General features: G+C 38.7%; 1 protein-coding gene across 1 annotated transcript in view; it reads left to right on the top strand.

Annotated features, from left to right (window-relative positions):
* The window catches only part of ARHGEF6 (Rac/Cdc42 guanine nucleotide exchange factor (GEF) 6), a 120,190-nt gene that overhangs the window by 77,890 nt on the left and 18,308 nt on the right, over nucleotides 1–23,992 (top strand). The window contains exons 10-12 of the mRNA XM_011994418.1: nucleotides 17,671–17,809; nucleotides 20,189–20,248; nucleotides 22,195–22,341. Coding sequence (XP_011849808.1) covers nucleotides 17,671–17,809; nucleotides 20,189–20,248; nucleotides 22,195–22,341 — 346 coding nt within the window. The remainder of the gene's footprint in view (nucleotides 1–17,670; nucleotides 17,810–20,188; nucleotides 20,249–22,194; nucleotides 22,342–23,992) is intronic.

The raw sequence follows: 23,992 nt of genomic DNA, 5'->3' as shown, positions 1-23,992 counted from the left end.
TCTGTTCCATTGGTCTATATCTCTGTTTTGGTACCAGTACCATGCTGTTTTGGTTACTGTAGCCTTGTAGTATAGTTTGAAGTCAGCGTGATGCCCCCAGCTTTGTTCTTTTGGCTTACGATTGTCTTGGCAATGTGGGCTCTTTTTTGGTTCCATATGAACTTTAAAGTAGTTTTTTCCAATTCTGTGGAGAAAGTCATTGGTAGCGTGATGGGGATGGCATTGAGAAATTTTGGTTCTTGTCCTGGTTTATTAAGGTGCAATATTTATTGGCTTTACAAAGATGTTATGTAAGGACATTTTAAAGGTTGAATTGCAGTAAGTCCTGTTTGAAGGTCAGTTTTATTCCTCTGATCAAATTTTGAACTCTTATGGAATAGCAAATATGGAAATTGTAGTTTAAAGAAAGAGAAGTCATGAACTTGGAATTTTTAGGCAAGTGGCTCAACTGCTTATAGCTGACATTAGCTAATAATAGCACTGGCCATGTGCCAGGCACATGATGTAAAAGCCTATGAGGGAGTTGTTATTATTGCCATCTCTGCTTTACAGATAAGACATTGGAAGGCTTAGGTTGAGTAATGTGCCCAAGAACTCAGAAATCTTAAGTGGTTGAACCAGAATCTGGGTCTGTCAGACTTCTAAAAAATGTTTTTATTAAGATATATATTTTATCCACAGAAAGAATACTATAAATGCAAATTTAAAGGATCACAATAAAATGAGCACCTGTGTATCTACCACCCAGCTTATGCAATAGAAAGTTTCCTTTCCTTTTCCTTTTCCTTTCCTTTCCTTCCTTTCCTTTTTTTTTGACAGAGTCTTGCTCTGTCACCAAGGCTGGAGCGCAACTGCAACCTCCACCTCCCAAGTTCAAGTGATTCTCCTGCCTCAGCCTCTAGAGTACCTGGGATTACAGGCATGCACCACCATATCCAGCTAATTTTTGTAGAGATGAGGTTTCACCATGTTGGCCAGGCTGATCTCGAACTCCTGACCTCAAATGATCTGCCCGCCTTGGCTTCACTTGACAGAGCAAGACTCCATCTCAGACAAAAAACAAAACAAAACGACAACAACAACAAGAAAAGAAAGTCACTGCACCAATTTATTTTCTCACTATCTGTGTATGAGGGTTTCATTTTCTACACACCCTCACCAAACATTTGTTATTGACAGTCTTTTTGATTATAGACATATTAGTGGATATGAAGTGGTTTCTCATGGTGAGATTGATATGCATTTTCCTCAGGAATAATGATATTGAGCATCTGATATGGTTTGGCTCCGTGTCCCCGCCCAAATCTCATCTTGAATTGTCAACCCTACATGTCGAGGGAGGGACCAGGTGGGAGGTGATTGGATCATGGGGGTGGTTTCCCCCATGCTGTTCTTATGATAGTGAGTGAGTTCTCACGAGATCTGATGGTTTTATAAGGGGCTCTTCCCCCATCGCTCTTGCTCTCTTTCCTGCCACCTTGAGAAGGAAGTACTTGCCTTTCCTTCGCCTTCCACCATGATTGTAAGTTTCCTGAGGCCTCCCCAGCCATGTGGTACTGTGAGTTGATTAAACCTCTTTTGTTTATAAATTACCCAGTCTCAGATAGTATCTTTATAGCAGTGTGAAAATGGACTAATACAGCATCTTTCATGTACCTACTGGAAGTTCGTATGCCTTCATTCAAAGAAATGTCTATTCAGATCCTTAGCGTGTTTTTAAATCAAGTTATTTGTCTCTTTATTGAGATATAATTTAGATAACATAAAATTCACGATGTTAAACTATGCAATTCAGTGGTTTTTAATATATTCACAAGATTATGTAGCCATCACCACTGCCTAGCTCCAGAAAAACCCGTCCCCAGTAGCAGTCACTCCTTATTATTAATGGCTAATGATGTTGCACATCTTTTCATCTTGCTTACTGGCTATTTTAATGTCTTCTTTGGGAATATGTCTATTTAAATCTTTTGCTCATTAAAAAAAATTCAGTTAGCTGTCTTTTCATTGTTGAGTTATATTCTTATCAGATACATGTCTACCTTGGAGATACTGTGCATTTGGATCCAAACCACTACAGTGAAGTGAATATTGCAATGAAGTGAGTCACATTAAATTTTTGGTTTCCAGCTGAATATAAAAGTTGTGTTTACACTCTACTGTAGTCTATTAAGTGTGCAATAACATTATGTCTAAAAAAGCAAGGTACATTCCTTAATTAAAGAATACTTTATTGGCTGGGCGTGGTGGCTCACGCCTGTAATCCCAGCACCTTGGGAGGCCGAGGTGGGCAGATCACTTGAGGTCAGGGGTTTGAGACCAGCGTGGTCAACATGGTGAAACCCCGTCTCTACTAAAAATACAAAAATTAGCCAGGCGTGGTGGTGCATGCCTGTAATCTCAGCTATTCAGGAGGCTGAGACAGGAGAATCGCTTGAACCTGGGAGGCGGAGGTTGCAGTGAGCTGAGATCATGCCACTTCATTCCAGCCTGGGTGACAGAGCAAGACTCCGTCTCAAAAACAAAACAAAACAAAACAAAACTTTATTGATGACAAATGCTAATGGTCATCTGAGCCTTCAACAAGTTATAATCTTTTTGTTAGTGGACAGTTTTCTCTTAACGTTGATGCTTGCTAAATTATCAGAGTGGTGGTTGCTAAAGGTTGGAGTGGTTGGGGAAAATTCTTAAAATAATACACCAATGAAGTTTGCCACATCGATGGATTCTTCCTCTCATGAAAGATTTCTCTGTAGCACGTGATTCTGTTTGATAGCATTTTTACCCACGGTAGAACTTCTTTCAAAATTGCAGTCTTTTCAAACCCTGTCACTGCTTTATCAACAAAGTTTATGGACTACTAAATTCCTAGTTGTCACTTCAATAGTGTTCAGAGCATCTTCATGACAAATAGATTCCATCTCAAGAGACCACTTTCTTTGCTCATCCATAAGAAGCACCACCTCATCTATTCAAGTTTGATCATGAGATTGCAGCAATTTAGTAACGTCTTTAGGCTCCACTTCTAATTCTAGTTCTCTTGCTGTTTCCACCACGTCTGCAGTTACTTCCTCCACTGAAGTCTTGAACCCCTCAAAGTTGTCCATGAGGGTTGGAATCAACTTCTTCCAAACTCCTGTTAATGTTGAAATTTCGACCTCCTCTGCGAATGTTCTCAATGGCATCTAGAATGGTGATTCTTTTCCAGAAGGTTTTCAATGTACTTTTCCCAGATCCACCAGAGGACTCACTATGGCAGTTCTATATAGCCTTCTGAAATGTACTTCTTAAATAACAAGACTTGAAAGTCAGAATTACTCCTTGATCCATGCACTGCAGAATGAATATATTAGCAGGCATGAAAACAACATTAATCTCCTTGTACATCTCCATCAGAGCTCTAGGTTGACCATGTGCATTGTCAATGAGCAGTAATATTTTGAAAGGAATCTTTTTTTTTTTTTTTTTTTTTAATCTGAGCAGCAGATCTCAGCAGTGGGCTTAAAATAGTAAACCATGCTGTAAACAGATATGCTGTTATGTAGGTTTTGTTGTTTCATTTATAGAACACAGGCAGAATAGATTTAGCATGATTCATTTTTAAGGGCCCTAGGATTTTCAGAATGGTAAATGGGCACTGGCTTCAACTTAATGTCACCAGCTGCTTTAGCTCCTAACAAGAGAGTTAGCCTGTCTTTTGAAGCTTTGAAGCCAGGCATTGACTTCTCCTCTCTAGCTATGAAAGTCCTAGATGGCATCTTCTTTTAATAGAAGGCTGTTTCCTCTACATTAAAAACCTCTTCTTTAGTGTAGCCACATTCATCAGTGATCTTAGATCTCCTGGATAACTTGCTGCAGCTTCTCCTTCAGCACCTGCTGTTTCACCTTGCACTTTAATGCTAAGGAGATGGCTCCTTTCTTTAAACTTCATGAACCAACTTCTGCTAGCTTCAAACTTTTCTTCTGCACCTTTCTCACCTCTTCTAGCCTTTATAGAATTGATGAGAGTTCAGGTCTTGCTCTGTATTAGGTCTTGGCTTAAGGGAATGCTGTGGCTAATTTGATCTTCTGTCCAGACCATGCAAACTTTCTCCATACAACAATATGGCTGCTTCGCTGTCTTATCATTTGTGTGTTCATAGGAGTGTCACTTTTAATTTCCTTCAATAACTTTTCCTTTGTATTCATAACTTGGCTGACTGGTGCAAGAAGCCCAGATTTCAGCGTGTCTCAGCTTTTGACATGCCTGCCTCACTAAGCTGAATCATTTCTAGCTTTTGATTTCAAGCGAGGGACGTGTGACTCTTCCTTTCACTTGAACACTTAGAGGCCACTGTAGAATTACTAATTGGCCTGATTTCAATTTTGTTGTATCTCAGGGGTGGAGTAGTCAGAACACACACAACATTTACTGATTAAATTCACTGTCTTATATGTGCATGGTTCATAGTGCCCCCAAACAGTTACAATAGTGACATCAAAGATCACTGATCACAGATCTCCATAACAGATATAATAATAATGAAAACGTTTGGAGTATTGTGGCTGGGCGCGGTGGCTCATGCCTGTAATCCCAGCACTTTGGGAGGCCAAGGTGGGCGGATCACCTGAGGTCGGGAGTTTTAGACCAGCCTGACCAACATGGAAAAACCCTGTCTCTACTAAAAATACACAATTAGCTAGGCGTGGTGGTGCACGCCTGTAATCTCAGCTACTTGGGAGGCTGAGGTAGGAGAATCGCTTGAACCTGGGAGGCGGAGGTTGCTGTGAGCTGAGATCGCGCCATTGCACTCCAACCTGGGCAACAAGAGCAAAACTCTGTCTCGGGAAAAAAAAAAAAAAAAATTTAAAAAAAGTTTGGAGTATTGTAAGAATTACCAAAATGTGACACATAGACACAAAGTGAGTACACACTTTTGGAAAAATGGTACCGATAGACTTGCTCAACACACAATTGCCACAAAACTTCAATTTGTAAAAAATGCAATTATCTGTGAAGTTCAATAAAGTACAGTGCAATAAAATGAGGTGTGCCTATATATGATTTGAAAAAATGTTCTTTCATTTTTTGGGTTGTCTTTTCAGTTTCTTGATGGTGTCCTCTGAAGAACAAAAATTCTGATTTTACATTTTAATTTTGATGATGTCCAATATGTTGTTTTGTTGTTGTTGCTTGCACTTTTGGTGTTATATCTAAGGAATTATTGCCTAATCCAGGTCATGTAGATTCATGCCTATTTATTTTCTTAGAGTTTTATAATCTTAGCTTTTATATTTAGGTCTTTAATTAATTTTGAGTCAATTTGCACATATGGTTCCATTTTATTCTTTTGCATGTGGATATCTAGTTGTCCCAGCACCATTTGTTGATTTCTATTCTTACAAATTGAAGTTGTGTTTTATGGCCCATAACGTGGTCTATCTTGGTGAATGCTCCATGTGAGCGTGAGAAGAAAGTGTGGCTGTTGATTAATGAAATATTCTACAAATGTTAATTAGAACCACTTGATTGATGGTTCTATTCAGTTCAACTGTCTACTTACTAATTTTCTGCTGCTGGATCTGTCGATTCCTGATAGAGGGATGTTAAAGTCTAACCACAATAGTAGATTTATCTCTTTTTTCAGTTCTATCAATTTTTGTTTCATGTATTTTGATACTTTGTTGTTAGGTGCATTTACATTAAGGATTATTATGTTTTGTTGGAGAATTTGCCCTTTTATCATTGTATATTTTTCCCTCTTTATCCCTGATAATTTTCCCTGATCTGAAGTCCGCTTTGTCTGAAATTAATATAGCTAGTCCAGCTTTCTTTCAATTATTGTTAATAGGATATATCCTTCTTCATCTCTTTACTTTTAATTGTCATAGATTAAAATATATGTTGTAGACAAAATATAGTTGAGTCTTGCTTCTTAATCCTCTCTGACAGTCTCATTCTTTTAATTGGCATATTTAGAAAATTCACATGTTAAGTGATTATTTATATATTTGGATTAGTATCTACCATGTTCGTAACTGTTTTCTATTCATTGCAATTGTTCTTTGTTTCTTTTTTACCTCCCTTTTTCTGCCTTTTCTATTTTTAGTAAACATTTTATATTATTTTATTTCCACTTTTCTCTTAGTATATTATACTCTCTTTAAAAAGTTTTACCAGTATCCCTAGAGTTTATGTCATGTATTTACAGCTAAATCTAACAACACTTTCACATAACACTACACCATTTCATAGGTAACTTATAACAGAATATTCTCAATTCTTCCCTCTTATCCCTTATAATATTATTGTAATTCATTTCACTTTTCCATAAAGTAAAAATCACCCAGTACACTGTTGCTGTTATTACTTTGAACAGTTATCTATAAAATCAATTAAGAATAAGAAAAATGAGGCCAGGCACAGTGGCTCATGTCTGTAATTCCAGCACTGTGGGAGGCTGAGGCGGGGATCATGAGGTCGGGAGATCGAGACCATCCTGGCTAACACGGCGAAACCACGTCTCTACTAAAAATACAAAAAAATTAGCCAGGTGTGGTGGCGGGCACCTGTAGTCCCAGCTACTCGGGAGGCTGAGGCAGGAGAATGGCGTGAACCCGGGAGGTGGAGCTTGCAGTGAGCCGAGATCGTGCCACTGCACTCCAGCCTGGGCGACAGAGCGAGACTCCATCTCAAAAAAAAAAAAAAAAAAAAAGAAAAAGAAAAAGAAAAATGAAATATTTTGTTATACCTGCATTTATTATTTTTCTGATACTTTTTTCCATGTATATCCAAGTTTTGTTTGTTTGTTGTTTTTTAACCTATATCACTTTCCTTCTCTCTGAAGAACTTCTTTTAACATTTTTGCAAGGCAAGTCTTCTGGCCACAATTTCCATTTTTTGTTTGTTTGAGAAAGTATTCGGAATTCTAGGTTGTCATTTTTTTTCCTTCAACACTTTAAATATTTCATTCCATTCTGTTGTTTGCATGGTTTATAATGAGAAGTCTGATAGAATTCTTATCCTTGTTCCTCTATAGGTAAGGTGTATTTTCCTCTCTGGCTTCTTACAAGGTTTTCTCGTTGCTTTTGCCTTTCTGCAGCTTGAATATGAAATGGCTAGGTGTAGATATGTTTTTGCTATGTATCCTGCTTGGTGTTCTCTGAGATACCTGGATCTGCAGTTTGGGGCCTGTCAATAATTTTGCAAAATTCTTGGCCTAATAGGCTCAACATTTTAAATATTTATTCTCCTTTCTCTTTCTTTTCTGTGTATATTCCCATTATGCACATGTTACACCTTTTGTACTTGTTCCACAGTTTTTGTGTATTCTCTTCAATTTAAAAAATTTTTCTTTACATTTAAGTTTAGGAAATTTCTGTTGACATATCTTAAAGCTCACTGTTTCTTTCCTCAGCTATGTTTAGCCTATTTATTAGACTATCAAAGGCATTCTTCATTTCTGTCACAGTGTTTTTTATGTCAGGCATTTTCTTTTGATCATTTCTTAGTGTTTCTATCACTCTGCTTACATTACCCATCTTTTATTACATGTTGTCTGTCTTTATCCATTAGAACCTTTAACATATTAAGTATAGTTATTTTGAATTTCCTAATAATTCCAAGATCTGTGTCATATCTGAGTCTGATTCTAAAGCTTGCTTTGTCTCCTCAGACTGTTTTTTTTCTTGCCTTTCAGCATGCCTTGTAATTTTTTTGTTGGAAGGTAGACTTGATAAATTAAGTAATAGGAACTGAAGTAACTAGGTGTTTACTGTGAGGTTTTCTGTTAATCTGGCTAGAATCTTTCCTGTGTTTAATGTTTGCTATAGCTGTAAGTATGAGGGGCTTTAGATTTTTCTTGTTTCCTTTGCTTCTCCCTTATTAGCTTTGGCCTCCCTCCCTCCCTTCCTTCCTTCCTTCGTCTCACTGTCTCCCAGGCTGGAGTGCAGTGGTGCGATCTCAGCTCACTGCAACCTCTGCCTCCCAGGTTCAAGCAATGTTCATGCCTCAGCCTCCTGAGTAGCTGGGATTACAGGCATGTGCCACCATGCCTGATTAATTTTTTTGTATTTTTAGTTTAGACAGGGTTTCATCAAGTTGGCCAGGCTGGTCTCAAACTCCTGACCTCAAGTGATCCACCTGCCTCAGCTTCCCAAAGTGCTGGGATTGCAGGCCTGAGCCACCGCGCCCGGCCTATCTTTGGGTTTCTTAAGAACTCCTTCTTAAATAGAGTCTGTGTCTTGCAGATCCCTCCCTGTTATTATATATTGGGGCCCTGTCAATGTGGTGATAAGGTGTTGGGAAGGGGATACATTCTATAATGTTATGAACAAGTCTCAATTTTTTAGTAGACCTGAGTCCCTGGAAATTGACCTCCAGAAGCAGTTCTTAGCCTTTTTTAGTCCTCTCACATAGGGCAGGAAGATGAGAGAGGGCTGAAGCTGGCCTATTGTACCTTCCCCAGGTCATATAAGACTTGGCAACATAGTTTCCCTTTGTTTTGGACAGGCCTTTGTTTTGGAAAAGGTTCTGGGATTATTTCAAAATGGATGCTCCACCCCGCCCCCACTCCTACCCCAAAACGTGAGAGGATTTTTCTCTGATCTTCACTATGAGAACATTTTTGGGTTTTTGGATCCCAAACCCACAAAAGTGTTGCCCCACCTCCTCAAGATGGTTCTCCAGGAGTTTTTAAATCTCAAGTTGGGGTCCACATTCAGACTTCAGGAATTCATTAAAATCACTATGCAGGTGTTCCTGCCAGTTACTGGGTCCAGTGGCTTCTGCTTTAGAGAAGCTAATCTCAGCTGTAATTCTCTGTATTCACTGTCTCTCCAGATTTTGAGGTGGTGGTTTTTTCTGTGATCTCAGTTCTCAGTAAATCTAAGAAAAGTCATTGATTTTCAGTTTGTTCAGTATTTTTAAAATTATGACTATAATGTGATGACTTCTAAGCTCTTTAGATGTCAGAGCTGAAATCAGAAGTGCTTTAATGATTTTTTCACTATATTTTAATTTTCTATTATTTTAAACGTTTTTGTTATAAATATTCTCTACAATATTTCACTATATTTTGGGATTTCTTTCAGTGGTTACTCTAAAACTTTCCATATATATCTTATGAGAATGGACTTCATTTTTTATGCTAACTTAATTCTGGTTATATACAAAAACATGATTCCTGTATAACTGTTTCCTCTTCCCTTTTTGTTATTATGAATATTAACTCCATATACACAATAATACATGTTATAATTGTTATTTAATTTTATGTCCATTAATACAACTGAGAGAAGAAAGGAAAGGAAAAATATATTTATAGTGTTTGTTATATTAACTTCCTTATTTACCATTTCTGTTTCCCTTCACTTTTTCCTGTGAATTTGTGTTACTATCTGATGGTATATTCTTATTCCAATAGACCTTTGCTCCCACCCATCTCCTTCATGCTGTGTTTTTCAAATATATTAAATTTATGTGTGTATAGGTCCAACAATGAAATTATAAAATTTTGCTTTGTCCAGTTGCTTTTATATCAGTTAAGAGAAGAAGAAGCACGTATTTATACTGTCTTTCATAATTGCATATTTACCTTTATTGGTGCTCTTTGTTTTACTATGTGAATTTAAATTTAAATCTGGGTTTACTTGCTTTCAGCCTGAATGTCTTCATTGAGTGCTTATTGTAAGATGGATTTTTTAGAAAGGATTCTCTCAGTTCTTGTCTGGGAATGTTTTCATTCCACCTTCCATTTTGAAAGATAGTTTGGATGAATACAGAATTCTTGGTTGGCAGTTCTGTTGAGTATGTCATCCCACTGCCTTCTGGCCTCCAAGATTCTGATGAGAAATCAGCTGTTAATATTATCTAGGTTCTCTAGTTCATGACTAGTTGTTTTTATCTTCCTGCTTACAGTTTTCTCCTTGACTTTCAGGATTTTTATTATAATTTGGGCATGGACCTCTTTGCATTTATCCTACTTGAAATTCATTGAGCTTCTTGTATGTGTGGGTTGATGTTTTCCTCAAATTTAGGATTTTTTAGTCATTATTTCTTTGCATATTTTTTCTGCTCCATTCTCTCTCTCCTCTCTTTTTTAGTACTTCCATTATGCATATGTTATTTTGCTTAAAGATTTTCCAAATTTCTCTGAGGCTCTATTTATTTTTCTTTATTCTTTTTTCTCTTTTTTTATATTGCATAATCTCAATTGATGTATTTTAAGTTTACAGATTCTTTCTTCTGCCAGTTCAGATCAGCTGTTGAGCCCCTTTAATGAAATTTTAAATTTCAGTTATTTTACTTTTAAACTCTAGAATGTTCATTTGGTTCTTGTTCTTTCTTTTTGTTTACAATTTCGATATCTTTATTGATGTTCTCTATGTGGTGAGACATTGTCATCATAGCTTCCTTTACTTCTTTAAGCATGGTTTCCTTTTGTTCTTTGCACATATTTATAATGGCTACTTTGAAGACTTTATTAAGTCTGACATTTTGTCTCTCTTACTGACAATTTCTATTGTTTCTTATTTGTGTGAGTTACACATTCTTGTTTCTTTATGTGCCATATTTTTTTTGTTGTTGTTGAGAACAAGGCATTTTAGGTAATTTTAGATTTCACAACTGTGATACTGATTTCATTCCCCACTCTCTGGGACATGTTTCTGTTGTTTTTATGTGTTTATTTAGTAACTTGATTGGACTATTTTAGTGAAGTCTATTTCGCTCACAGTGTACAATCTCTGGCATCACTCTTCAGAGGGCACAGCCTTGGTCAGCCATGCAGTCACTCTGGAATGACAGTGGTCTTAGCAGAGCTCTCTTTGACTGTCTCACTCCCTGATCTCTCTTTTAAGCCCCATTGGTATCACACCCAGGTGTTAGGCTCTCCTAATTTCCAGCTGATTGGCTCTAATGTTTTAGACAATTTCGTGGGGGCATAAATTGCTTCACCATCTGATCTAATTAAGTTCAAGTGGAGACAGTTTTTGAGACCAGACTTTGAGGTTTGTTCTGATCCTTCTTAGCACTTCCTAGCTGTCTCTTTTCCTGGCTCTCTCTCTGGTGACCTAGCTGGCCTATGGGTTAGCTTTTTGCACTTAAGTGACAGGAACTACCTGCCTCCTTTTATTTGCTTACTACCAAAATCTCCTTTGTTTTGGCATGAGCCCTTATGCTTGAATATCCCCACATGCCCTTTTCCAAATAAAACAAATTTCTTCATGGAGAGCTTCAGAATTCTTCTGTTCCCATGGACTGTGTCTCCCTCTGGAAAAAATCTCACTACTCTGGGAGCTGGGAAGCATGGGTACCCTCTGGTTACCTCTTCCAGCTTGCCTTTTCCAGCATGGAACTCTCTACCCTACACTTGGGCTGGGGTGAGGGTGATTGGGCCTACCCTCCAGCCTGTGTAGTGGCTGCGTGAAGTGAGCTTTTGACCTCTCAGGCACGCTCACCAGGAATTTAGTCTCTTTTACACAGAGTTGAAGGGGAGAGATGTGCTGATGGCCTGTCCCTCCTGGCGAGATATCATATTTTTTGACTGGTAGCTGAGAGGCCAGGGAGGCCTCTCTTCTTGGTCATAGTTGCCCAGAACGGAACTTCTGTCAAACTGAATTGGGAGGAGGGAGAAGAGGGAGGGCTGGTCATAGCTCAAATGCTGTAAATTCTCCCTGTTCTTACTGAGTTTTAGTAGATTTTCCTGAAAATTTTTTTTTCATTTATCTTATATCATTAGGACAACTTCTAGATATTTTATTTATTTTTATTTTTATTGGTTTTTTAGAGACAAGGTCTTGCTCTGTCACCCAGGCTGGAGTGCAGTGATACAATCATAGTTCAACACAGCCTTGAACTCCTGGGCTCAAGCAATCCTCCCACCTCAGCCTCCTAAGCAGCTGTGACTACAGGCACACACCACCACACCCAGCTAATTAAAAAAAATTGTAGAGACAGGGCTTTCACTGTGTTGCTCAGAGTTTGCTGGTCTCAAACCCCTGGGCTTAAGTGAGCCTCCTGCCTCAGCCTCCCAAAGTGCTGGGATTACAGGTGTGAGCCACTGCGCCTGGCCTAAATGGTTTTCACCTGTTATGCTTTTTTTTTTTTTTTTTTACTGAGTAGTACGTCCAATGAGTCTCATGCCACCATCTCAAAAGTGGAACTCCTTACTGTTTCCTTTTACATCCTGTGCCCCTGCCTGATCTGAGCCTAAACTTTTTACCACTTTCATAATGTCTCACTTCACAATTCTACCACTTAGAGGCTGTTTTACCCAAGGTGATTCACTTCACTTCTAAGCCTTAATTTCCTCACTTGTAAAATGAGGGTCAAACCACCTACCTTGTAGGATTGATATGAGGATTAAATGAAATAATGTATACTAAGCACCCAGTACAGTGTCACCATGCCCCATGTGTCCTTTAAACATTTTCTACCTACCAGCTACTAGTTTCTTTTTAGGAAAAAAAGTAGAAAATATTTCAAGCATACAAAGAACAGAGATAATATAAAGTACACCGATGTACCCACTATTCCGCTAACAAACAAATTATAGATGCAGTTCAAGTGCTGTGTGTCCTCTTCAATATTTCCTGCTCTTCTCTCCCTCACCAGAGTGGACCACAGTCCTAAATTTGTTTTTGTCATTTCCAGGAATGTTTTCGTAATTTTCTACATATCTACAATAAAGAAAAAATGATTCAGAGACATTTTTTCGTTTGATGAATACATAAATGTCCTGTATGTATAAGGGCAAATTCTTTAACACCAATAAAATGAGCACATGTTCTCCTTTTGATATGAAAACAGTATTCTGGATGAATACTGGAAAGAAATGGTTTACCTCAAGTGGCAGACTTTCTGTGGTGTTTAGAGAAGTTTCCATTGTAACTCTGTGTGTTAAAATGTTACTGACTACATTTACCTATGTTAGGAATTTAATTTTATAATTAAAATTAAGTAAAGGTTCCCTCAAACATTATGGTTTAAAGTTTGTTACACAGTTGATTTAAAAGATTCTCAACTTTTTGGTGAAGTATAATGCCCTGTTTAATTTTAGTTAATGGTGTTTTTGAGAATTTTACAGTATCCCTTGAAATGATGGAAGACTCAATGGAGTCCTCATAGAACTAAATGTTTATCTTACTGGTTTATTTACAGGTAAAAGGGATGAAAATTAAAATACTTGAGGTTTTTCTCACATGTGCTTTTAATATAATCTCAGCTATTTTACATGCATCTAGGTGGCAATTTATGCTGACCTATTAAAGGCAAAGCACAGTGAAATGAAATTCATAGAAAATTCACATTAAACATTTTTTAGATGAAGATTTCAGCTAAAATAGGGACATTGGTGGATTTCTGTTCTTTCCTTGCTGAAGCTGTAATGTTCAGGTGAATTTCTTTCTTTCGGCCTTTAGGTGGCAGTACCATACCAGGAATGCTCATAACAATTGGCCCTGAGAAGGGTTCCAGCCTTAAAATTGTATGATTGCATGCAGGTGTCTTGTTAAAAATGCAGTCGTGTATGGCCTGAATTTGGATATGTAATCAGACCCCAACCTTGATGTGTCCCCATATTTGCATATCTTTGAATGGCCGCTCTAGTATTTTGTTGTGCCCTGGGTAAGGTCTTTCGGGATTTCCCCTCCCTCTCCCCTGCTAGCTTGCTACGGTAGCTCCTGTTTCTTCCTGGGAATAACCTCTCTTTTACAAAAATACCCTCTTCTCTCCTGTGCTTGCTTCAGTGTGGCATTTATCCTTTTCACGAGGGAGAGGGTTAAATGAGAGATCAGAGAGAAGAGAAGTTGGTGCTAAGACAGATCCGGACCTCACTTCCGTCTCTGCTGTGGTGTGCTTTTGCTCTCCTTAGTTCTCTTCACTCTTTGTTTACCATGGTTGCCAGCAATGAAGACTTTGAGAACCACCCCCCCGCCAAAAAAAAGTTGTGTACTCGCTCTGGGGACAAGGAGCACAGAAAAAATTCTGAGCCTGGGTTCTGTTCTTTTCTGTCTTTGAAGGACCAGAGAAGGGAGCAAGTAAGACTGATAACAAACCAAAGGTGGTAGGGACAAGGCCAGGCGCGGTGGCTCACACCTGTAATCCCAGCACTTTGGGTGGCCAAGGCAGGTGGATCACTGGAGGTCAGGAGTTCGAGACCAGGCTGGCCAATATAGCGAAACCCCATCTCTACTAAAAGTACAAAAATTAGCCGGATGTGGTGGTGTGCGTCTGTAGTCCCAGCTACCCAGGAGGCTGAGAGGCAAGAGAATCGCTTGAACCCTGAAGGCGGAGGTTGCAGTGAGTCAATATCGCACTACTGCACTTCAGCCTGGGCAATAGAACAAGACCATTCCAAAAAAAAAAAAAAAAAAAAGGAGTGGGGACAAAAAAAGAAGCAAAAGACGCACACCACCTAATCTCTGGGGCTGGATAAATGAAAAAGAGAAGAAAGGGAACCACTAAATCCAGTGTGAGTGGCACTCTTGAAATTTTCCACTGGCCAGAGGCTGTGGCAGCCAGCTCCTCTTGCCTCACCTCCCCTTTTGGGCCACAGTGATTTCCCCCGAAAGGACTGTTGGGGGAGTAATTGAGGTGGAAAGGAGGAATCTCTGATCTGCTAGGTAGAGTTATGATCATTCAAATTAGAAACCTATACAAAGATGCCACAGAAACACTTCTATATGAGATGGCTAAGCTCTGTAGTGTTATTGTAGTATACATAATTTTCTTCAGTTTTCCAGTCCAACCCAGAATATCCCAGAGCCCCATCCACCATGCATTCTATGAAATAAATGTGTGTTGTTTTAAACAGCATTTATACACTGAGAACTGCTTCTATTGTATCACGCCACATATACAGAACATGTTAAGCTTGAAAAGCAAGTCTTAATCCACTGCTGTTTCAAATGGGCTGTATAAAATTAAAAACTGCATTTAAAAGATTGTTCTTTGGTATAATAATATATATTTATGTATTATATTTGTGCATAATGATACTAATTTGTGTATTATGTTTATTTGGCTAAATAAAATGTGTCTTTTAGGATCTATTTATCACAGACAAAAGGCATTTTAGGACAATTTTGTTCTTTTGTTGCCCTAGTAAAATTATCTTTTCTGAAGAACCAGTGTTTTAATCCAAGATAGTGATCTCGTGTTGTATTGAAATAAATTTAAACTCTTTTATAATATTTAGCAAGCCTAGAAGTTAGAATGCTGTGTGGAAAGTAATAATAAAGTACACATTAGCATTTGCTTTTAATTGCTGTAACTCTTGCATCAATTAGAGTAAAACGTTGAGGATGTGGGCAGTCATTTAGTCACTGAAAGAAAAAATAAAACTTGGTTACTAAATTGAAAATAAATTAGAAAAATGATTTTCTCCAAATTACTTTTCTACTCAAATGCACTCCAAACCTGAGTTATTTCCCTAATTATATTTTATATGCAATGAATTTTTAAACCTCTTTATGCACTTTATGCTCTTGGTTGGCAATTAAACATCAATTGAATTTCCATTAAGTTGGAAACCACAGGTACTGGTAGTTTTTAAAGATGTGATTTTAGCAAGGTATTTGTCTTGGGATAATAATAATAATAATGCATCCATTGACTAAAGTTTACAAAATACTGTCCTGCAGAGAGCCAGTATGGTATCCTGAAAAGACCTGAGACTTTGGCTTCAGACCTGAGTATGAATCCCACTGTAGCCACTTACTATCACTCTTCCTCTCAGCTTTCTCATCTGTAAAATGGGGAGAACACCTATGTTGAAATGTTGTTATCATTAAACAAGAGTGAATGCATGTATAATTCTTAGCATGAAATGGTAGCGTTAAAACCCCCAATATTTAATCTTTGCAATTTTATTAGGAAGTAGATTTTATCTCTCTTATAAACATGAGTCAGTTGAGGCTCAGGCAACTCATCCAGGGTTGCCAACTCTGTTTTATGACTCCAAGTCTAGGACATTTCCCTCCTTTTGGCTACTTCTGGAACAAGACTACAAAAACTGATAAAAGGATTAGCAGCAGGGTGGGTGCGGTGGTTCATGCCTGTAGTCCCAGCACTTTGGGAGGCCGAGGTGGGAGGATTGTTTGAGCCCAGGAGTTCGAGACCAGCCTGGGCAACATGGCAAAACCCCGTCTCTGTAATTTTTTGTAAGTTTAATAAAAAGGTTAGCAGCAATTGCTAGATATGACCTCTCATATGTGATCTAGACTCCATTAAGGCAGCCATTCCCAGCCCTTATTTTCTCTGACATATGTGCCACACTGGGCTGCTGTTGTGTTAGCTGAAACTCCATCTTTTCTCTCCTGCTCAGAAAAACCCACGAAGGGAGAGTGTGGGTGGGTGTCTATAATTAATAGGGATAACCTGCAATCCGCTCTGTTTCCAGCCTCCCAGTACTTTATTACTTACAGCAAGTTTTTGGAGCACACTTCACACCTTATAGCAGCACACCACAGTTGGGAACCATGGCATAAATGTGTTCTAGGGAGAATAAGTAGGTCGCTTTGCAGTAGGGGTTTCCTGCTGGGGAGTAGTGAGAAAGATGGTGGAGCCAGTAGGAGTCTAAAAAGTCAAGACTTGATCTTGTAGGCACTCAGAGCTTGGGTAGGAAAGCAGTGAGGCTAAAATGGTAGTCTGCAGGACCTGGGAAAAGCCTGGAAGCCAGGAAAACAGTTGGTCTATTGAAGTGAGCCAGATGGGATGAGCTGAAGTCCTGAACTAAGGCAGTGGCAGCAGGAATGGGAACGAATCAACAGATCCAAGAAGATTTGTGACTGACTGGATATGCATGGCCAACCAAAGAGGTAAAAGGGCCATGTAATAAAGCAGAAGTTTCAACATAAACTGACACTTAGGCAGTAGCTTTCCTTCTCTAAGTATATTTTGCTTAAATGTGTATTAAAATGATCTTGCAGCCCCAGGACTCAATATCCCTGTTGGTGGAAAGTAAACAATCTGGAACGGTGCTAAACAGCAGAGAAAGCACCGGCTTAGAATTAGACATTTACAACACACAGTTCATAAAATATTAATACATTTTTTTCATCAAGTTACTGCCTTATGTAAGTGTTTGGTTAACCTGCTGCACTGGTTTTAGATATTGGGCTAAGTGACTTTGTGGTTAGTCATACAAACATGCTGGTAGCTAAATGTAGGAAGTGATTCTAGAACATTACAAGTGGGTGATACAACCTTGTGGATTGTTATCTTTAGGCACCTGACCAGTCCATAACTAGGACGTTTGAAGTGATTAAGAAAATCTATTTTTTAAATTATACTTTAAGTTCTGGGTCATCTGATACACTGTATATCTCATGACCATGAATGTAGGCTCCTTAAGGGTGGGGATTTTTTTGTTTGTTTGTTTACTGCTGTAGCCCCATCAGAGAACAGAGCCTGTCACTTAGTAGATGCTCAATCAGCAATTGTTGAATGTATGACACCAGGAATCACGACTGTCTGGCTCACCAAAGGAGCCCTGATGCTGATTTTACAGAAGGAGCTTAATAAAGCGTGATTTAGTTGAGCCAAAACAAATTGAACAGCGTTTGGACTAGTGAAACGCATTTTTATTTGGCTTTATGTTGTGTGAAATACAGTAAAATAATTTTAGGTTGATAATTCTTTACATGAGATATTCAGCAGTAACAAAACTATATTTGTTCTTTTGCTAGTGATGAGTTGGAACAATTCATGGAAAATCAAGGTGCATCGAGCCCAGGTATCCTCATTTTAACAACAAGCCTCAGCAAACCATTCATGCGACTGGAGAAATATGTTACTCTCTTGCAAGAGTTGGAACGGCATATGGAGGTAAGGGAAGGTGAACTTTTTCAAGCTCCTGTGCCAAGTATGATCCTGTGCTCTGGAGGACGCAGCCAATTTGCCTCCAAAATGGCCTTGCAGAGGAATCAAGGTCTTGGATTCAAAGTTTACTTTATCTGTTCTTCCCTCCTCTCAGGCTTCTAGTTTTCCTCTGTATGCAGCAAAATAAGATCCTTATTCTTTGCTACTAGGTATTAATGATCATTTGCCCTTTTCGCTCTTCTCTTCCAAGCCTTGGTCCTGTGGCTTCCCTTAAGTATATGCTTACTTGCTAACTGGGGTTTTCTTTTGCCCTCTCAGTAGTTTGGTCAAAATCCAACTAAGAAATCTTCTCTGGTTCTGGTATATTAACCAACTTTATCGTGGGAGATAAAGCAAAACAACATCAGAATGTACAAAGAACAAGTTCACTATAGACAGGAATATTTATCTGTAGAATTCTGCCATCATTCAATTTCCTGACTCTGGATGACAGTGGAAGATTCTGGTATTCCTTAAAGACCAAGGAATGGGTACAATATTAGTGGTAGCTCTCTACACATCATGCATGTACATCAGAGTCCCTCCACATTTTTATTTATAAACCTACAGTTTACTCGCAACTCTTGTAGCATAGCTGTTATCTTTTCTAAATATTAAGATTTTGCAATGAGGCCTGATAATTGAATATTTTTTCACCAAGAACCAAAGGCCTCGTGTTATGAAAAACCAATCAGCAGAGCTAGCTCCTTGAGGCTTTCTTTTGTGATTGTTCATGGGGGATTTAAGTGTGGGTGGGAGAGGAGGGCCTGCTGGAGGAGGCTGCATTTACCCTAGTTGCTCTTCCTGTGTCTGGGGAAAGGTTTTGAGGTTTCAAGGGGTTTGATTATCTTTAAAGAAAAAGGGTGCACCCGCACTTTGCCGGGCTTGTCAGCATTTGTCAGGATTGAAAGCATGTTCTCTGAGCGAAACCACATTCTCAGGGTATTTGACCTGCCTGAAAGCTGGAGGCAGTGGGGAGCTTGTGAGCAAAGCCTGTCAGTGTGAAATTTCAGTTAGGGCTCAGGAAGGTGTTGACCTCTGGATGCCTTTCCATAAGCTAAACCAGTTTGCTGAACCGTTTGAGGTTTGCCCCTCCTTGCTTATCACAAAAATCCAGAAACGAGTGGCCTCAGTTTCTATTACTTTTCAGTGTCGAAATACAAATATGCACTTAGTTTGGGGAGAAACAAATCCCAGACGCTCCTGCTGCCTGGATCCTATATCTCAGCCTTTCTTATAGTGGAGCCTGTTCTCCTCCTGCCTCCATTTGCTGTGGGTCACATGTCTTTGGCTGCCTCTCATTTCCCATCATCAGAAAATACAAGCCCTTAGTACTAGTTCACCACTGTAAACTTTGTGCAGATTTCAGAGCATTTGGCATGGCTGGTAACAGTAGAATAAAACCTGAAATTCTTGGCTGTCAGTTGATTTGGATAAGGATAAATTTTACTGTAAAGGAATACAACCTTACTTTTTATGAGCAATGTAATTCTTGGCTTATATCAGTCCCTTAATCTGTTCAGCTCTGTATTTTATCACCTGAGACTAGTGGGGCAGGAAATTTAGTCGTCCCTTACTCCAGCTGAGTTCCAAAAGTCATACCCCATATGCCCCAATGTTAGGTGCACATCTACCCATAAGAATCTCTATCTTCCCTTCATAAACAGTTATGGAATTGTGGATTCCTCTAAGCCATTTTTGAATCTGTCCACTTTTCGGAATTGCAAGTACCACAGGATTGCAGGCCATGTGTAAGAGCTTGCTTAAGAAGGAAAATATGGTATGAAACTTGGAATCTTTTCCCATCTGCCATGTTCACACTGCTGAAAGAAAATGGAGTCTCTAACCACGACTCTTGTTTCCACCATTCCCTACCTTCTGTCATCTACCAACAATATGACCTAATGATGTCCCCCGAATAATTATTTATTATATTTATTATTAAATAGTCATTATCCAAAGTATAATAGCAAAAAGGGAAATGGGAACTCTTGCCTTTTGCTACATAGTTACTAAATATATTATGCATTACCAACTCTCTTAATTTCTAAATCACCTAATAATTAGAGTTGCTGAGATTCCAGATGCTTCCATGCTGCTCTATTTTTTAATCTTTAAATTAGTATACAGTAAAATTAATATTTTTCCTCTGGTGCACAGTTCTATGAGTTTTCACACAGGTAAAGATTCATGTTACCATGACCACAATTAAAATACAGAACAGTTCCATCATCCCCCAAAATTCTCTTGCTATCTTTGTGGCCATACCCTCCTTCTACCCCTAACCCTTGACAACTGCTGATCCTCTCTCCTCTAACATTGTTTTCAAATGTATTCCTTTGATAGGATACTCATCCAGATCACCAGGATATTCTGAAAGCAATCGTAGCATTCAAAACTCTCATGGTAGGTGATACTTTAAAATCACAATTCTCCATTTTGTATACTTTATTCCTGAAAGAGCAATTTGTATGTAACATTTCTTTCCCTATACAAAGGTCTTTAGAATGGAAATAATAAGCTTTCATGACAGTATAGCAGTGATTGTTTCATTTAATTTTGTCCTCCAAAAATCATGCTTACCTAAGAAAGGTTGCCAGGCTGAGGGTATAAAGCAATCACATTTACAGTCTCAGCCACATTAAGCCACATTAAGCATTGGTGTGTAGGTGGGGGGTTTCCTTTTGTCTCTTTGTCTTTACCCCCATTGCTCACCTAATGACGAGTCTGTGTAACTCGTCATTCACTGATTTGCATCAATACTGGATTCAACTAGTTATGCCAAAGGGTATGAGTTTTTTCTTTGCATATGAAGAAGAAATCCTTCGTCAAATTTAAAAGGGGGGAAAAAACCCAAAGTACTAAAATGCAATTGCTTTATATAGGTTGCTATCAAAAGTACCTGTGATCTTGTATCTTCAGTATGATGGTTAATGTATCTTCTTGAACCCACTGATATAAAACCACTTGGTGCCATTTTAGGGGGAAAGAAAACTTCATTTTGGGCAATTGATTAAACTTAGCTTCATTTTACACAATTCTGTAACATTATAAGTGATTTGGACTAATGTTTAATTATTAATCCTTGTTGAAAGATCAGTAATTGACGTGTCTGTAGTTGAACAACAAGTTGACGACCAGAGTATTAGGTTAAAATTGCCATTGTTATATGCCAAAAACAGTCCAATATTGGCAGTTTTACATGGTGCAAGCTAATAGAACAACCTAGTGAAACCCACAGCATTTATTATAATTATGGTTCTATTTTTTCTTGTATAAATAGGAATGTAAAATGAGTCTTTTTGAAAACCTATATTTCTTTCTGATTATGTTATATAACTTGCCTTGATGGTTTAGTATATTTATTCCTACTATAGGTGCTCTTAAAATATGTGTACAGTGAATTTATTTCTTTGAGTTTCCATGTAGCTGAAAGGGACAGCAGAGATTTTGTAGAAAATATACCCCCCCAGAATATTATCTTGCATTCATTTGGAAACAGTAACAGAACTAGCCATGTGCTTATTTTTTGTATTCAATTTGGAATGCATGCTGTTAAATTACTCTAAGATAAACTCAGTGTCTTAAGCTATATATATACATATATATATAGTATTCATACCCCACATAGTGTTGGCAAACTGTAAATTGTTTCTTGGTTTGAATTTTCAGTATGTCATCATGAAATTCAGTTGTATCTCTTTTTTCCAATCCTTTTAGAAATAAAAACTAATTTAGTATTTTTTTCATAGCAATCTTGGTCCTTAAAGAAAGTACAGTAGTGCCTAGGTTTCATTATCAGTTTGATTCACTGTGGCATAAAGAATTTAATTTTCTCTTTCACTATAACTCCAGGAGAAATTTTTTGTTTTTTATTATTTTCAGGATGTTACCTTGTTGGAAATTGAGCATATGTTCGAAATACAATGATTTTGTCACTAAAGCCCTATTTATGCAAAGATAGACAACGTAAGAGGAGCTCAAGCAGGGGCACCAACCAGTAGATCTGAATCTACTAGGTCCTCACCTGGCTCTGGTCAGTGTGATTTGGCTGCTTGCTTTCCCATGTTCTTTACAGGGAGGGAGAAATAAGCTCTTTCTAGCATTTTGTTTTGACGCTTTGGCAAAATGAAAAATAGGCCTCCCTCACAAAACTTTTGGGGGCTCAAGCCTAGAGATTTAGGGTAGTGGATCTTTCTGTCTATCAAAAACAGACCTGGTCATGGGATTCATGATGAGGAAATAGGGACTCAATGGGAACCAAAGAGTCAGAAGCCACATCTTACTTTGGTCTTATTTTAGTCTATTTCATAAGAATTCCTATTCCATTATGTTCTGCTTTGGTTCTGTAGGGGCAATGTCAAGATCTGAGGAAGAGAAAACAGCTGGAGTTACAGATACTGTCCGAACCTATTCAGGCATGGGAAGGAGAAGATATTAAAAACTTGGGAAGTGTGATTTTTATGTCACAAGTAATGGTGCAGTATGGAGCATGTGAGGTAAGGTGTTTCAAATCTCAACATCATTTCTTCCATCTTTCATATTTTTCTTCCTTTTTTTTTTTTTTGACAGAGTCTTGTTCCGTCACCCAGGCCGGAGTGCAGTGGTGCCATCTTGGCTCACTGCAACCTCTGCCTCCTGGGTTCAAGCGATCCTCCTGCCTGAGCCTCTTAAGTAGTTTTTCTTCCTTGTTCTTCCATCAAAGTGAAATGGTACAACATTGAAATCAGAAGCTGAGCACCTATTCTTTGCTCAACATTCTGCTAGGTGCTGTGGGAGATAGGAGAAAAGAACAAGCAATGATCCCTGTTTTCAAAGAACTCATTAAAAACAGACTAAAACACAAGTTGCAACTAGCAAACAAACCAAATAGTCAACGTTCGATTTTGCAATCTCAACAATAGAGTCCATAAAAGTTCACAGGAGGGAGAGATCAAGAAGACCTTATGGAGACAGGAATTGAGGAGGGGGCACAAAAACAAAAGGGGAGGATTTCACAAGGCAGAGGTCATTGTTACTTAGGAGAGAACAGAAATGTGGCTTTGGTTTGCTGCAGCACAGTAAGGAAACCAGCCTGTAGGGACCAAAAGAAGCAACTTGGCCATAGTAAAAGACTGATAGAGTCAGGTAGGATTAGATTATGCAGAAGCTTGACATCAGGCAAGAGTAGTTCAGATGGATGCAGCAGGCCGTGGGAAATAATGAAAGAGTCCAGAGTCATAGAACAACACTCTGAAAGGGATGTTTCACACTAATCTGACACCCATATATGTCAAATGAACTGGAGGGAATGGACGAGAAGCAGAAAGGCCAGCTGGGATGGAAAGTGAGAAGGAGTCCCCTAAGACAGTGGTGACAGAGGGAATGGAGAGAAGGGGCAAATTGGAGGCATCTTTAGAAGGGCAAGTCAACAGGAAGTGGTGCCCCTGGGCTAGAGGAGATGAAGAATATAATTTTAGACCTGTAGATATCCGGGTGGAGATGTCCCATAGGCAGCTGTTAACGTAGTATGGAAATGTGAGTGAGAGGTCAGAGTTAGAGGCAGAGACTTAGATGTCCCTAACAGATGTGCCTTCCTGGGAAGCAAATATCCAGAGAGAAGCCTGGGGGATTGTGGGGGGGGCTGAAGATGGATTATTTCTTTTAAGAAGGGGCCAGGGAAAGGGAGAAAGGTTGATTATGGCACCTGGTTTGATTTATCGGGTGTTAGAATTGTCTTCCTTCTTCCAAAACATCTTCCTACACTCTCTGACACGTCTTTGGCAGAGATTCATTACTTTGGGTTAATAAGCAATCTCATTTAAAATGCAGATACCCCAGGGAAGGTTAATGCAGTGAGTCTAACTATTAGTCATTCACACCTTTGGGATAAACCTCTTGGGTGAAGGCAGGAGGAATCAGTGCCAGAAAAAATAAAAAGACAAAGAGGAAGGTAGAGAAGAACTGGGGGAGCATGGTGTCATGGAAATTCCACGAGGAGCATTTGAAAATGGCCAGTGTGCTGACTGCTGCTGAAGGTTCAGAGGGCAAGGAATGTGAGGACCAAGAGGAAGCCATTGGATTTTGCTAGAAGGCAGTTATTGATGACTTTGCAAGAGCAAGGAGGGTGCAGTTAGAGATGGATCAATGCAGAGAAAATGAAGGCAGCAA

Source organism: Mandrillus leucophaeus, unplaced genomic scaffold, assembly GCF_000951045.1.
Source record: "Mandrillus leucophaeus isolate KB7577 unplaced genomic scaffold, Mleu.le_1.0 Scaffold456, whole genome shotgun sequence".
NCBI lineage: Eukaryota > Metazoa > Chordata > Mammalia > Primates > Cercopithecidae > Mandrillus > Mandrillus leucophaeus.
This window is presented reverse-complemented; position numbering and strand designations above follow the sequence as displayed.